The sequence below is a fragment of the Vicugna pacos genome, chromosome 3, assembly GCF_048564905.1.
Source record: "Vicugna pacos chromosome 3, VicPac4, whole genome shotgun sequence".
In the NCBI taxonomy this organism is placed as follows: Eukaryota; Metazoa; Chordata; class Mammalia; order Artiodactyla; family Camelidae; genus Vicugna; species Vicugna pacos.
The window spans coordinates 15,716,140-15,733,169 of NC_132989.1; the positions used below are offsets into that span (position 1 = coordinate 15,716,140).

General features: G+C 44.6%; 1 protein-coding gene across 3 annotated transcripts in view; it reads left to right on the top strand.

The window, feature by feature from the left end:
- Positions 1-11,952, top strand: part of SH3TC2 (SH3 domain and tetratricopeptide repeats 2) — a 58,748-nt gene extending 46,796 nt beyond the window's left edge. For all 3 annotated transcript variants that reach the window (XM_006204465.4, XM_072955072.1, XM_072955078.1), the window contains 5 exons: positions 2,166-2,316; positions 4,857-4,979; positions 6,205-6,355; positions 8,140-8,336; positions 9,248-11,952. In XM_006204465.4, the coding sequence (XP_006204527.1) occupies positions 2,166-2,316; positions 4,857-4,979; positions 6,205-6,355; positions 8,140-8,336; positions 9,248-9,439 (814 nt within the window). In that variant the 3' untranslated portion in view covers positions 9,440-11,952. The remainder of the gene's footprint in view (positions 1-2,165; positions 2,317-4,856; positions 4,980-6,204; positions 6,356-8,139; positions 8,337-9,247) is intronic.
- The last annotated feature ends 5,078 nt before the right edge of the window (positions 11,953-17,030 follow it).

Consider the following 17,030-nt stretch of genomic DNA (forward strand, 5'->3'; position numbering starts at 1 on the left):
TAAACAGAGATAATAATAGTACTGCTCTCTTAGCGCTGCTGTGATGATTAGAGAAGATTGTGTGTGTATATCCCCTAGCACATGCTGTTACTGTCATTGTCATTATTACAGGACAAAACAGCAGAGAGCTTAACATGAAGCTTTAGAAGTATGCAATATGAACTTGGATAAGTTTAAAAAAAAACTCATTGGGTTTCTTTATTTACAAAGTGGGCTAAGAATTCTCATGGCTTTGGGTTTCTATGAGGATTAAATGAGAGAATATGTACTGAAACTTTGTATCTCAACACCTGGCACAGGGTCAGCCCCTGGTGAGTGGCAGTTCTTATTATGGAAACAGCGCAAGACCAGTTAGTTGAAGCTGGGCTCTGGCCAGAGGTCAGGCATTGATCTAGGCAAGGCAGGGATCTGGAAAACCCCAGCAGGGGTTGGTAAGAGGAAGTCTGGGAATGTAGGTGCATTGTCATCACCTGGCCATGGGCTCATGGCTGATGTCCAGGCAGGAAGGAAGAAACAAAGACTCAACCATAGAGACTAAACCCTGGGAGCAGGACAAATGAGAAAAAGAGTAGACTGAGAGTTGGAGGAGAGGCAATACCATGGCAGGGCCCAGGTGTCACTGGCCCAGAAATGTATGAGACTTGGGCTCAAGACTGAATCGATGCTGTTCCACCCGCTGTACTCCTTTCTTCTTTGGTTTGGGAGCTTTGTCACACTTACAGCCTGCAGGTGGTGGCTGGAGGACTTAGGGTGCTGGGCCATTCCAGGCCAAGCCAGTGGCTCATCTGGTGGGTGAAACAGTATAGCCACTGGTAGTGATAAACACATGGGGTAGTGAGTGGCGATAAGAAAGAACCAAGGAAGCTGGAGACCACTTCCCAATTTTAGACCATAAGGCACTTGTGTTTTACTGGAGCTGTGGATCAGGTGAAGTCTTGGTGGAGGCCTTGATCTTTGGAAAATCCATGCACATGGAGTCCTGAGGATGCTGTGTGAGCAGCTGGGTCTTTCTAAGTCCTGCCTTTCCCCGTGGGGTTTTTCCTGGAGAGGAATACTGACATCCTCTCTGTTCAGTCATAGTGACCTCAGAGAGGAAAAGTCCAGGATCCAATGCCTGCTCTGTGAGTTTACCCCTCTGTAATACCCCAAATCTTGCTCCTTGGGGACCTGGAGAAAATGACCGTAGCCCAAGGGTCTCCCAGAACAGCAAATGGTAATAAAGAGAAACAGAGCAAGAAACAGGATCAGTGTGTGAAACCTTGTGCAAGCCACTTCCCATCTCTGGGACTGGTTTTATCTATAAAATCAGGGGAGAATCTCAACCCAAGCTGCACAATAGAGTCACAATAGTGACTAGTAAGGAGCTTTGACAAAATCCTGGTCCTTTAGCCACATCCCTAGAGTGTAGGCTAGCTTGTCATGTCCACACAGTGGTGACTTTGCCTGTGTCTGCATTGTAAAGGGCTTCTGGATGATTCTAACTGCTGCTGGAATTGAGACTACTATCTAGATGGTGCTCAGTGCTCCTTCTTGTTCTAGAATTCTGAACCTGTGCAGCCTGCATTACCTATGCCTCCCTTCTTCATTAATCCTTGACGTGGGGGAAGAGTTTTCTACACAGTTTCCAGAAAGTTAAAGAGTACTCCATTAAACACCAGAACTTTTGCCCTTCTTTGATTTTTCTCCTTGTGCAAACCTCACAATCTTTTTGACAATTTAGTTACCACTATGGTCATTCATTTGTACATTTATTCAATAAATATGCATTTGGCATCCACTGTGTTAGGTGCTTATGAAAAAAATGTTGTAGTGTAGCTGAAAGATAAATGGACTGTGGGCCAGTAATAATAGCAGTGATAACTAACATTTAAACATTTATCAAGTGCTTACTCTATGGAGGGCACTCTTCTAAGGACTCTATCTCATTTGATCCTCACAATGATCTTTTGAGCCAGGTACAGTTATATCCCATTTTACAGATAGGGAATCGAAGCACAAAGAGGTTCTGCACTTTCTCAAGGTCACACAGCTGGTTGAGGCAGACCCAGGATTCATATCAGTCCCTGATCTCCCTGTGTGATTTGAAACAATGTTGTTTCCTCCTCTGCTGAGTGACTCAGGGCCCCTTTGAACCCTCACATTCTATGAACCCATGTTTCTCCCAGGTCCCTCAGGAGGTCCCTCACCTGCATCAAGGAGAGTCTGCGTATCTTCATCGACCTGGGGGAGAAAGACAAGGCCGCTGAGGCTTGGCTTGGGGCTGGGCGACTCCACTACCTCATGCAGGAAGATGAACTGGTGGAGCTGTACTTGCAGGTCGGCCTCCGGCAGAGCTCATCTGCTGACCTGGGTGGTGGGGGGAGGCAGGTTTACCCTCCGGAGGGGTCAGCTGGAACTAGGGAGACGTGGTGTCTTTGCCAGTCCTTGGAGGGGCAGTCAACCCTGGGCTGCTCCCTGGACACGAGATGGAAACCAGGGCAGTCTGGCAGGCTGAACACAAGCGGCAGTGAACACACTCACACTCATACAGAGACTCACACAAAGGCAGATCCCACGTGCATGTGTGAGCTCTCAAAGAACGTGGTGGGAGGCTTGCTCATCTCTCATGTCAGTTTTATCTCTCTTTCCAAAACTCGATACATGACTTCAGAGTTTTGCTGCAGTTTGAGGCAAGGTTGTTGTATGCTGGGTGTTAACACTGTTGTTCTTTTATGATTTTTTTTGTTTGCATACCTTTAATATCTGAGATATGGCGTAGCGTAGTGATTAAGGACATGGGCTTTGCAGAAAGAAAGGCCTGGAATCAAATCACAAGGCCATCGCTTATGAATTGTGTGACCGTAAGCTTGCTACATGAGCTCTCTGGGCTCAGTTTCTTCATGGGTGGACCTGCCTTTGGGAAAGATTAGGTATAACATTTGCACAGTAAACACATATGCATCTATAAGTATTTACTAAGTGCTTGGGACCTAGTAAATGCTTAGTAAACGATATTTTATCATCATCTCTACTGTTATGTGCACAATATTGACATTGTGATGGCATATAAGAAGATTTCTTCCATCAAAAATATGCCTGTTATCTTTTCTCCTTCTTATTTCTCATTTTCTCCCCTTTTACTTACCCTTACTCTGTTACTTACACTCAGACAAATTCACTTCCACCAAGACTTAAAAATGGTTGTGTAACATTGATTGAAGGCTTACTATGCCCAGGAGACTTTGAGCACTTCGCATGCGTGATGTAGTTTAATCCTCACTAAAATGCGGCAGCAGTTTCTGCTGAAATTCCCATGTGACTGATGAGTCTCAGTGAGGCTGAGGAGCTTGCCTGAAGTAATAGAGCTAGTAAGTGGGGAAACCTGCACACCAGCGATGTGACTTAAAGCTTTCACTCGCAGACTGTATTCTGCCTTGGGATTTTGGAGCTGGAAGAATTATCAGAAAGCAGACAATTCAGTCTTGCCTTTCACTCCCTGGCAGACGAGGTCCAGAGGGAGATTTTGGGGTTTTTCACTGCTGGGTGGCAGAACTGTCTCCAGGATTCCAACTCACTATCTTTGTGTAACTGCATATGCAATAAAAATAACTGAGGGGTCTTGCCCCAGGGATTCACTGGTCAGAACTAGTCCCCGCCCTCCAACTCTAGGCTGCCACCTGACTTGTGCTTCTGCACTCATTTCCACCAAGGTGAGCCGTTCTCTCCCTAAGGCCTGTACTGCTTCCTCATCACATTTTGTTTGGGTGTGATATGAGGTAGCTTGCTTGAGTTATAAGGAGATCATAAGGGCCAGGAGAAGGGTAATGGGGTAAAAGACACTAGCACTTGTTTGCCACTAACTGTTGATGTGAATTTGAAAGCTCCTTATTCTTTCTGAGCCTCAGTTTCTCCATCTGGAAAGTGTAGGTATTGAATGAGATCACCGTTTTCCAAACTTCGGTCATTTATATGTCAAGTTTATGGTTTTGCCATATTCAGATACCTCTGTGCCATTTTTTTTTGTATGATATTTCTATTTATTTATTTATTTAATTTTTTAAAATTTAGTAATAGTCATTTTACAGTGCTGTGTCAAATTCCAGTGTAGTGCACAATTCTTCAGTTATACATGAACATACATATATTCAGTGTCACATTCTTTTTCGCTGTGAGCTACCATAAGATCTTGTATATATTTCCCTGTGTTATACAGTATAATCTTGTTTATCTGTTCTACATTTTGAAATCCCAGTCTGTCCCTTCCCACCCTCCACCCCTTTGGCAACCGCAAGTTTGTATTCTATGTCTATGAGTCTGTTTCTGTTTTGTATTTATGTTCTTTTTTTTTAGATTCCACATATAAGCGATCTCATATGGTATTTTTCTTTCTCTTTCTGGCTTACTTCACTTAGAATGACATTCCCTGGGAACATCCATGTCGCTGCAAATGGCGTTATGTTGTCAGTTTTTACGGCTGAATTTCTGTGCCATTATTTACTGATTTTTCTTTGACTCAACTTCACATCAACTTAGCTTTTTACACTAAACAATGCTATCTAAAATCAGAGGTTTGATTTATTATTAATCTTTTAAAAAACACGTTAAAATAATACTTAACTATTAAAACCAAAGAAGTTTATGTACTGCCAAAAATCATTTCTTGGGCCACCAAAGTAATCTCTCATGGCGTGATGGGGAAATGCTGGACTAGGGAATCTTGGAGGCTTCTTACCAGCCTTGAGTGTGGGAGACCATTTAGGGTTCAGGGGAGTTTAGCAGAGGGCTAAGCCAGGAGATCAGGGTCTCATTCCTGCCAGTCCTATAGATGTTCGATCATCCTTCTCTCCACCTGTGACAACAGTCTCTGTCCCATCCAGGCAGCCATCCAGAAAGCCTTGAAGTCAGAGGAACCCTCTCTGGCTCTCAAGCTCTACGAAGAGGCTGGTGATGTGTTCTTCAATGGGACCCGCCACAGGCATCGTGCGGTGGAGTACTACCGCGTAAGTCCCGGGCTCTAGTCCACGGTATCCCAGCCAGGCCCTGGCACAAACGTGAGCAGGGCCACGTGAACTTCAGCCTGGGGTCCCTTCCCCTCTCTTATGGTATTTCTTTGTTGTCCCTTCCACATCCGGTGCCCACATGCTCTCCCTTTCTTCAGTCTAGCAGCTCTCAAAGAAGGAGCCAATAAAGTCTGTCATTCTCAAACTTGATAAAACTATCCTTCCTGGGAGAACACACGGTAATAATTACATCTTTTAGGTGCATGGTACTTCACAGTTTGTAGCACACTTCTCTGTTGGCCAGAATGTTCCTAGGTACCATTGCTGGCATGGTGGGAGATGACTGGTCAATGGAGGAACACTTTTGCTTAAGGATGTATTAAAATATATTTTAATAATTAAAATGTATAATACCAGCTCAGCAAACCCATAATCTCACAGATATTATTGCAAAGAATGAGGCAAGATAATAAAAGACAGTTAATCTAAGAAATAATCTTAATTAAATAAATGTCCAAATGGTAAGCAGATATTTCAAAAATCATAATAGTTGTTCATCACTGAAGTTTGGGAAACCTCGTTATTTTATTTGATCCTTAAATTTCACTTATTCAGATATTCATTCATTTGCTTGTTCAGTTGTTTATTCAGTCATCAAACATCCATCAAGCACTCAAGATGTGCCAGGCACTGAGCTTGGGGTCAGGTGAACAAGAAACACAATCCTGACTGTTGAGGTGTCATGGTCATATGTATTTTATAGATGAGAAAACCAAGACTCAGAGAGATGAAGTGACCTACCCCTAATCCTATCATAATAAAAATAATAGAAATGACTATTTATTGGGCCCTCTCAGGCACTATGCACATACTCCATGTGTGTACTTTGTACATTAGCACTATGGGTGCTAAGGGAGCACATAACTGGGAGATAACTTCCCATGTGACCTTGGGGAAAGTCATCTTCTCTTTCCTACTCTCAGTTTCAGGGGGCCTGATGACCTTTAGTTCTTCCACCTCTAAGGTCTGGGCAGAGCAGCTAAGAGCAAGGACCAGGAGAGTAGGTTGAGAAAAGCCATGCGTGGAAATATCGCATCCTTCCCCCCTCATTTTAGTCACTGCCATCCCCCCTACTCCTGGCAGTAGGATATAATATAGCCTCCTAGAGTAATGTACTTACCAGTGATTCTCGCTAGACTAAGGCTTCTTGTGACTCTGTTCTCAGGCTGGGGCTGTTCCCTTAGCAAGGAGGATGAAGGCAGTCAGAACTGAGCTTCGGATTTTCAACAAGCTGACGGAGCTGCAGATCAGCCTGGAAGGCTATGAGAAGGCTTTGGAATTTGCCACCTTGGCAGCCAGACTCAGCACCATTGCAGGTAGGTGGTCCTAACTGTCTAGTGTATTGAATGGGAGTAGTGATGCTCCCCAGGGAGGGGCAACAAAGCCGGAACAGCATAGGTTCTGGAGTCAGACTCTGTGGGTTCAAATCCTGGGTCCAACTGTTAGGGAGCCCCCAGTGAAGCAAGTTGCTTAAAGCCTATAAGCCTCACATTTGTCATGGGCAAATCAGGATTACAAATGGCGCCCCCATCATGCAGTTGCTATGAAGACCAAATATAATCCAGGTAGAACCCTCAGCACAGTGCTTGGTACATAATAAGTCTTTGATAAGTGTTACTTGTGCACACTAATTATATTATATTTGATATTATTCCCTGAGTACAGTAAATGGTATTTTAATACCATTTACTATCGTATGCACAGGCAATGCCCCATTACAAAAGCACTGTGCATTAACTTTTTAATTGGTTAATTATTAGTCAAGTGTACATTTTCCATATGGAATTGAAATGTAAATGAAGGTCAGATTACCATTGACCTAACTCATCAAGGAGCTGAAATAGCTTGCATTTACAACAAAAGCTAATGGGAAACAATATAAGTCCTTAAGACAGAAAAAAAAAAAGGCAGAATAAAGAAAGATAAACCCATCTTGAATGTTGGTGCTTGAGGAAAAGCAGGTTTGCTTAGAGGAGCCTTGATTAGATGTAGGGGCAAATGAAATCTTCTGTGATGATTCTGGAAGGGACTTCTGGACATTCTCAAGGGCACGAGATGTGGATGGAACCGGACTTTATTGTGTCTAATTGTACTTCAGAGCTCTCTCTCTTCTCTTCCTACCTTTCCCTTTACTGTAGAAAACCTTATTTGAGTGGCTGTCTGCTGATCTCAGGAAGGCCTTGGGGGCCCAGGCAGCTCTCTCTGGAGTACTCTTTATACTTCCCTGGATGGAAGCTGAAAGGAGGCTATATCCACCCTTCTTATGCACTTCCCTGTGACTGGATTCTTCCATATCAGAGAGTTTTCTCTCCCTTGGACTTTCTGTTTTAGTTTTGGCTTTTGGCCCTTTGAAGCTTAAAAGTGATATTTTTGGATTGCATCAAGCAGCCACCTTGCAAATACTCTAGAAACAAAATTGGAAGCCTTTGTTCTCTTTAAAAGGCTACTTTGTATTAAAGGAGTTTGTTATTGAAACAACAAACCCACCAAAAACCAAAACAACACGTTCTGGATTCATTAGACACCAGGGTTCTAAAGCGTGAGTTAAAAGTGAGTAGCTTATCTGAGACCAGAAGCTGGTGAAGGGTCAGAGGGTGGCGACTCCTCATGGCAGCCGCGGAGAGCTCTCTGAAGAGAGACTTTCTCGTGGAGAAGACATTTGTTACACTGTCGGGAATTCTTAGCTACTCTATCAAGCTAGTCTTTTCACCTGTCCCATCACAGGGATTTGGAAATAATTTTTCCCCAGAATCCTGAGTTACAGGGACATCTGCAATAAGGAGAGAGTTTTCTTCAGAAATCATCCAGAAAACCTCGTCTAGCACACGTATTCCAATTAGCCACTCTCATAGATCCCTGTGTTTTCTTCTGCAGCACGTATCACAGATGTACTTTTACCTTTGTGGGATTATTTGAGGGCTGTCTGTGTCCTATGCAATAATAAGCCTCATGCAGGCAGGACCTCTTCTCCTTGGTTACTGTGTCCCAAGCTTAGTCCCTGATACCCTGGAGACTTTCAGGAGATTGTACAGAGCAAATGAGTGAACTAATGCTGTAAAGTGTCAGCTGCAGGCTATCTCTCTTAGTCTTCCTTTCCTAGGAGATCAGAGGCAGGAGCTGGTGGCCTTCCACCGTCTGGCTACTGTGTACCACTCGCTGCACATGTACGAGATGGCTGAGGACTGCTACCTGAAGACTCTGTCCCTCTGTCCACCCTGGCTGCAGAGTCCCAAGGAGGCCTTATACTACGCCAAGGTGTATTATCGTCTGGGCCGACTCACCTACCACCAGCTGAAGGTAAGAGCCAGGCTCCAGGTTCATCCAAGGGCTGCTGTCCACCTATATTCTTCCCTGACCCTGAGCCTTCAGGGTAGAGTAGAGAGGGACAGATGGGGAGTGTTGTCTCATAGGGTGGGGAGTGGCTCTTCTGGGAACACAATAGCTCTTTCCACTTAGTCCCTTTGGAGACCTTGAAGAGGCTCCAGTCTCTGCTGAGAACACAGCTCCTAGCTCCTCTCCCTCCTTTCCCTGCTGTGATTTTTGTGGCCACTTCGTCTCTCAGCCAGAAATTAATGCAACATTGTAAATTGACTACACTTTAATGAAAAGAAACAAACAAACAAACAACAAACGTGTTTAAGCAAAGAAGGTGATTTATTGGCTCAAGGAACTGGGAAGTTCAGATATAAACTTAATTTCAGATAATTTAATTTCTGGCTGCTAGTACTCGAATGTCATCATGAATTTCCCCACCTCTCTCTCTATCTCTTGGCTCTGTATGTTTCTACTTCTCTTGGTATCTTGGCCTCTTCCCTTCCAGATACTGGCAGGCTCAAGCCCACATCTAAGAGGGTGAGGGACCATTTTGTCTATTAGGTCACACTTGAAAGGCCCCGGGGACAGGTCAGCTTGAGTCATTTACACACTCCTGAAGCTCTGTGCCCAAGGTGATGCTGCTTCATGATTGTCTGAGCCTGGGTGAGGTGCCACCCTTGTGCCTGGGGAGGAGGGCCACCAGGGTTAGCAATGTCACAGAACTGCAGCAGAGCGGGCGAGGGGAGTTCCCCCAAGGAACCAGGAGAAGGGAGTGGGAAAGGAAGTCAGGCGGACGAAATCCAGTGTTCTGAGAGTTCCCAGCACTACCGCCCAGCCTCTCCTGGAAAGTCGGCTAATGCTGTCTCTTCTCTGCCCCCATGCCTTGGGGTTAGGATGCCCACGATGCCACTGAGTACTTCTGGCTGGCCCTGGCCGCAGCGGTCCTTCTGGGTGACGAGGAGCTGGAGGACACCATTAGGACCAGGCTGAACAACGTCTGCCGGAGCCCCCTGTGGCACAGCAGCCCCTCTGGGCGCTCCTCGGAGAGGGCCCGGTGGCTGAGTGGAGGGGGCCTGGCTCTCTGAGTGAGGACAGCTAAACCATCTCTGACCAGCTGCCATGGCCAGAAGCTACCTCCCTGCCCTAGGCTCTTCGACACTAATCCGGGGGATCTGATTCATCACCTGGCCCAGCCTCTCGGCTCACAGTGGGAAGAGCATAGTGCAAGGGGACAGGGCTCATCCTGGACCCCACAAGGAGTGGATGGTGGAGCAGGGGTTAGGAGTCCTGGCTTTGTGGGTAGAGCCTTTCCGGTAGACTGTGGCCCTTCCACAATACAGACCCTGAAGTGCGTTTTCTAGACACACAGTTCTAGAGAAAGTGAGAATCCTTGCGCCTTAGAAAAGCTGTCCCCTTCCCTCAGTGGAGAAATCAGGCTCTGCACTGGAGAGAAGCAAGCAGATTGCACTTTGTTCCCTTCACTGACTTTTCTCAGGGAAAGACAACCCTCCCCTTGCCAGCAAAGAAACTGGTCGTTTCTTTCTTCCCTCTCTCCAGCCGGAGGAGATGCCACTCCTGCTCATAGGGACTGGCAGGCAGGGATTCACCTGCTCTTAGCTCAGAAGACACAGCCTCAGAATGGCCAGTTGGAAGGCATAGGGGGTGAGGTCTGATGCAGATTCACCATCTCCATCCTGCCCTGAGGCTCTGCCCTCCCATAACCTCCCAGACACCCTGGGGAAGCTTCCCAAGGGCCAAGGCTTAAAAATTGAGCACTAAGAAAATTATGACCTAAATTACATGTAAATAGTATATGTCATTAAATATTGCTCATTTATTCACACATGTGTCTCCTTAATAATAGGGAGAGATGAGGTAGGAGACTTGAAGGTTAAATCCCAAGGGGTATTGATTCCAGGGCTGCTCCTGCACGAAACTTCTCTATTAGTTGTCTGTCGCTGCATGACACACCCAGTGGCTTGAAACATTCATTATCCCACAGCTTCTGCAGGAAGGCAGGAATCCGAGTGTGAATTAATTGGGTCCTCTGGCTCAGGGTGGCTCACAGGGCTACGATCAAGGCGTCCGCTGCACCTGTAGTCTTCTCAAGCTTAACTAGGGAAGGATCCTTCCAGACTCACATTGCTATCGGCAGGAGTAATTTCCTTTCTTGCTGTTGGCCACAGGATGCCCACAGGCCCTTCCCTTTGGGCTTCTCCATAGAACAGCTCATGACATGGCAGCCTGCTTCATCAGAGTCAGAAGGACAGGGGTGAGAGCCAGGACAGGGAGTCAGTGTCTTCTCCTAACTAATCTCAGAAGTGACATCCAACTAGTTTTGCCTGTTTTATTCATTATAAGTGAGTCGCTAGGTCTAGTCCACTCAAAAAGGGAGGGAATTACCAAGGGTGTGAATACCAGGAGGTGGGGAGTCACTGGGGGCTGTTTCAGAAGCTGCCTACCACAGTATCTGAGTTATTTGATAATGGAATCAGGAGTTCTCTGAAGCAGAATCTCTGGGCCCAGGAGCCCTAGCTTTACCCCACTCCCCAGGTGATTCTAAGGCTCACCAAAGCATGAGAAGCCCTACCTGGGGACCATGGTTCTCAGAGTATGCAAAGGGATCATCTGGGGAGCTTGCTGAGAATGAACCTTCTGGTTCTTACCCCAATAATTCTGCTTCAGTAGATCTGGGAGATGTCCTAGGAACATGCATTTTGAATGCGCATCTCAAGTGAGCCTGATGGAGGTGGTTCACCCTTGCTCTAAAATATGGGAACATGCAAGAATATCTGCCATAGGGCTCACCACCTGACACCCAACAGCTTTGATTTTACTGTCAGGCCCTCTGCCTTACTTTCGAGCTTCTTGGGCCAGCCAGATGGTTGGTGGTGGGGTGGAGTGGGATGAGGGGGTAAGTTGAGTCAGCATTGCATCTTCTACTCACCAAGGTTATGTACACATCAGTATATCTTATTTTCTCTTAGTAGCTTGTTGGTTGTCAAAACACCCTAGACTCTAGAGTATTCTTCTCCAGGAAGGAAATGAAGTGACCTAGTTCACTACCAAGTAAGACAGATGTGGTTTTGTTCTCACCACAAACCATAAAATCCCCAGGCGGGGAGGAGTGTTGAAGATGAGTTTGACCTCCCATGCAGAGTCCTTTCAGCCTCATTCCAGGGAGACCAACAAGGGCACATGCATTCCAGAATGGTTGTGCATCTTGTATTTGAAGAAGGCTTGCTTGGCCCTGGGACCCATGCCATGAACCATTCCCCGTTTGTCTCAGGTTACAGACCCTCTCCCTTTTCCCCACTGACCTATTACTCTCTCTGGCCAGATGCCAATGTCTGTCCCCCTGAGTATGGTTGCTATAACTGGTATATGCCAGTGGGCAGAGAGTACAGAAGGTCATTACTGTACTACATGTAACTATTTTAACGTTGCATTAAGGTTTTTCTTCTTTCCAGCAGCTGTGTCTCACCATTGGCTCACATTGAGCTTATGATCAGTTGAGACCTCTTCTCACATGAGTTTCTGTTTGATTGGATCTTTCTCAATTGTTACAAATATAAATACACACATAAGTACATATATATATATGTGTGTGTGTGTGTGTGTATGTATTTAGGTGAAGGGCATAATAACTATCCATTTTACATTTCACTGGGAAATTTGTTAAAATTTTCTGATACTGTGCACTTTGGTTTACCTGTAAATCTGGTAAATTTGCCTTTAACCAGGTCAATTATAAAAATGTTTAGCACATCTCCAAAGACAAGGATAAAACTATTTTTTTAAATGAGAAAAACATTGTTCTATATCATTGCAGTGAATACATCCTGTATGCAAATTACTCTGCTGAAATAGTCTTTAAACATGTCTGAAAATCCGATTTAAAAAATGTGGTGACTATATCCCCTGGAATCATGCTGATGCTGTGTTTCATGATCCACAGAGAGTGAGTGAAATGGTGTTTGGATGTGGTCTCTGTTTAAGCAGGTTTTATTATACGTATATAGCAGCCAAAGATGAATCACTTACCCTCTTTACCCTAATCCTCCCCCACATTTAGTGGTCTGCCTGGCTCCTGGCTCCTTGCATCTAATCTAAATAAAGAACCAAGAAGGACTTACAACACTGTGGAAAACCCTGTAACATGTTTTCTCAGCTTTCAGGTATATTACTTCCTTATCCAACCGTGTTAATGCTTTGAAACCTAATATTGCTTTTATCCTTTTCTTATTTGCTCTTTCATAATTTTAAGATGTCTTTGTATTGTGTCTGTATGTGTGTGTGTGTTTGCTTGTGCTTTGTTAAGTAAAATGTAACTCATTTGACAAGTTTATCTGGGGAAGGAAGTATATAGAGGTAGAGAGTTTCGGAAATAGAGGGAGAAACAGTTCACCACGGGGTGAAGAGACCTGGATTTTAGTCTTAAATTTGACATTAAATTGCAATATGACTTTGGGCAAGTCACTTAACCTCTGTACACTTCACATGTCTGATCTCTAATATAGAAAGTGTGACTTCCTCTGGGTTCCTTTTCAGCAATGTTATTTCCATGCCCTATGAGCAGGAAGAGAGACTTGTATCTGGGAGATGAAATCATTTATTTTTATGGCCCAATTTTATTCTCTTGTTTTTACAGGTGAGTAAACTGAGAAGCAGAAAATTAAATTTTCTCCTAACCACAAAGGTAGTTGTGATAAAGATCGCAGTACCCTGGATCTCATGACTCATAGACTTAGCTGCAGAAATGTAATTCATTCAGGGTGACTTTCACAGTTGTATGCATGTGTGCATGCATGTGTATATGTGTGCATGCATGGATGTATGCATGTATGCACGTGCAATGCACACATGCATTTATCACCATATGTGACACCTGAACAGCCACTTATCAGTTTTTTTCTAAAGGGATTTACTTCCTTTACTCATACAAATTAATTTTATAAAGGATGACTGGTCCATGTAGAAAAAAAGACTTTTATTGCTTTCTATAAACTGAATTTCATAAATAAAAATAAATACAGTGGAAACAAAACAATGTGCTAAATTCAAGCTAGATCCTTTTGCTTATGCCGAGCGCCCAGCCTAGGCTTGATCTGGCATTATTTGAAAATAAAGAGATTAACAACTGGCAGGGAGTGTTGAAGACAGACTAATACTGTTGCTCTTGAGCAATCAGGGAAACAGAGCAAGCAACCTGAACGACAGACCTCCTCACAATGAGAGTCAGTGCTGTTCAGTGCCAAGTCTGGGCGCACTCTTCCCACTTCAGGGAAGTGGGGACTCAGTTGTATAAGAGGGAAGGGACAGATATAAATATGATCCAGGATGGGAAGCATTGTGAGGGGAGCTAATTACGGGGTGTAGTGAGAACTCAGGGGACATAACCCAGGCACAGGAGCGAGGACATTAGGGTGGGCTCCCTGGAGGAAGTGACATTTAAACTGAATCCTGAGAGAGAGAGAGAGATCTGCTTAATTCTAATGGCAGCCTAGGGGATTGACAGACAAGGAATATGTCAAGAGGGCCTGGTGTTTTCTGACAGCCGCAGTGAGTTGAACAAAGCTGGAGCAGAGTCAGGGAGGGAGGGAAGGGAAGTGAGAGAAAACGCTGGAGAGAGGAGCTGGAAACAGACACTGAGGGTAAGGGGGTGCCTTGAAAAGGTTATAAGCAGGAGGGAGAGGCAGGGTCAGATCTGTGCTTTGGAAAGATGAATCTGGAAGCAGCATGAAATTGGATTACAGGGCAGCAGGAGGGAAAGTGGGAGACCCATTAGGACGTGGCTATTGCAACAATACACTCCAGCTTTTATTTAAATTTCACCAGTTTTCCCAGTAAAGTCCTTCTTTTTTTTTGAGCCAAGATCCCAGAGTACCACACTGCATTTAGCTGTCATGTTTCCCTAGACATCTCTGGTCTGTGATAGTTTCTCAGTCTTTCCTTGTTTTTCATGATCTTGACTTCCTTCCCTTTTAATAGTTGCCCCCATTGAGATGTGTGGACAGGGAAAGGAAGGAAGAATAAATTCAAGGATATGAGCTCTATACTCACCAGGCAGCAGTTCCTGGTGGGTGCAAAGGAGTCAGGCATACAGGTTAGCATCTGTCTTAGTAGCTGTGTGACCTTCAGCAAGTTAATTAACTTCTCTGAGTCCAGTGTTGTCAGGATTATATCAGACAGCACATGTAAAAGTTCTGAGCACACCCAGTGCCTGGCACATAGTGTAAATGCTAGATGATCTGATAGATTTGTTTACTTTCTTTGTTTCATAGACAAGAAAATGGTTGAGGCACATCTATCTTTGGGGACAAATCTTTACCCAAAGAAGAAAGAACAAATGAGTCTGTTTTTAAAGTGAATTAATTAAATGGCTTATGTTCTAAGGAATGCCTACTATGACCCCACCCTTTATTTATTTTAAAGTTAAGATTTAATCTTAGCTTTTTTTCATACTCAATTTTATTTACCACTTTGCAATTCAGTCACGTTTTGTTTCTTTCTTGGTGTAAGCCTTGAAGTTCAAAAGTGCAACCCCAGACTTAGCAGTTGCTGGGAATGCTGGTCCTGCATTCAAGGACACCCTGGGTCTGAAGCTGGGTGAGTGACTGGCAAGTTACTCTACACTCTTCAGCCTCAGTTTTGACTCTTCTTGGAGTTTTACTTGAGACCTCAAGTGCGGATGACTAGGTATAAGCCCTCAATTCATGGTAGCTCTCATACTGAAGCAGAACTAAGTGGAGTCTTAGGAAGCATATCTGGTTCTGGGCTCCACGTACGAAGACAGGGATGTGTGTTAGGGGTGCAGTTCTCTTGGGGCTTTTACCTCTTGGTAAGACCTCTTAATGAGGCCTACCTCTTGGGTGGGACAGCATAGATTTTTTTCCAGTCTGCATCCTTCTGCTCCCCCAACCCTAGTCAGTTATTTCAGAACTCAGGTGTGTTAGAGGATGGAGGCTGCTGGCAGTCCAGGCTCTGAGAACATGCAGTCAATTTACCTTCCTCTAAGGGGTATAGTCTGTCCAGAGAAGCAGAGACAGATGGCTGCTAGAGGCTGGGGAGGCTCTGCCCAGCTGTGACATGTGATGGGCTGAGGTGGGGCCATGTGTGGCTGAGGCTCAGTCACAGGGCCGCTCAGCTCAGTTTCCCAGGAGACTGGGCAAGGGAAGCACACTGTGCTTTCAAAATTATTTCAAAAGTGAGAACTCCAGCTCCCACTTCTAGTGCTGCCTTGGACTCACTGCCCAGGGCATCACAATAGCTCAAGGGGTGCATTCCCCCAGGTGAGCTTGTAGACAGGGTACAGGGAGGATGACTGCAGTTACATGGGTAAGAAGCAAGGCTTCTGCCACTGTATGGCAGAAATCAAGAGCTCCACCAGGGGGCAGTAATGCCTCTCCTAAATAGCAGATAATTACCAAAGGATGTGTTTAAGAGCTCTGGGTCAGCCTACAGCAGTGGCTTTCAATTTTTTTTTTTCTTCCTGTGACACACAATAAGGGATGCATTTTATGTTGTATCCCAGTATGCATACACACACACACACACACACACACATAAACGTATACATATGTTTGACAAAATACCACTTAGTGCTTACGACATGAAACGCACTTTGAACCATTTTATTCCATCCTATTCATTATTAAAAACATTCTATTCTAATTTATAAACATCTAGCCTATGACCTACTAAATTGATTTCCAGATTCACTATCCTGCAGTTTGAAAAGTGCTGGCCTTGGAGGGGCTCTCTGAAAAGGCACAGGAGGGCTCTGGCCTTTGTTCTTTCTTATATATCATTTGATGGGCAATTTTATTGGAACCAGAGAATGTATACCTATCAAAATAAAAATAATGGTTGACATTTTTGAATGAATATTACATATGAGGCCCTGTGAAAGACCTTTCTGTGAACTCTCTCATGTAATCCAATAATGTTTGGAGGAAGATACTATTATTGTTATCTCCACTGAGGTTCAGCAAGTGGACATGGCTCACGTCCACAGTTAGTAAGTGGCTGAAGCGAGATTTGAACTCATGTCTTCCTGATGCTGGAAGCAGACTGTGAAGCCATTATGTGATTTTGTGGATCTGTGTCAGGTGACACATCTCTGGGACAGGTACCATCACTAATGTGGTCATGAATAGAAGCAGGTTAAAACTTGTTTTAGCAGCCTGAAATATTAGGCTGAAATCAATGTGGTGGTTCTGGCAGGTCAAAAACTTAATTATTCTAGAACAGAATTGGAGAGAACTGATTTTTCTAGGAGGTCTTGAGAAAAATATGGAGGTTATCACTGACCACAGTCAGATGACAGTCTAGAAGAAAGGATAAATCATCTTTCCCAAATGGAAAATGAAAGGAGGAATAGAAAGTTTATAATGGCAAAGTGGTGATAGGTCAAAGCAAATTACAAATTAGATTTTAAAGCTTCCAGGGGGAGCACAGGGTGAATTTGCAGGAGATCCATCCCTAAACTGATAGCAGAAGACTGCGGACACCTGAGGCAGCCAGGTGGATGGCGCCTTGTGGGTCTCACTCATCATGGTACCTGTGGCTTGAATGGCAGCAGCAGAAAGGACATCACAGATGTGAGAGAATCACTTACTTTTGATATCCTGGGGAAGCTGGTGGGGATACCATCTTCCTCCAAATGTGTCTTGT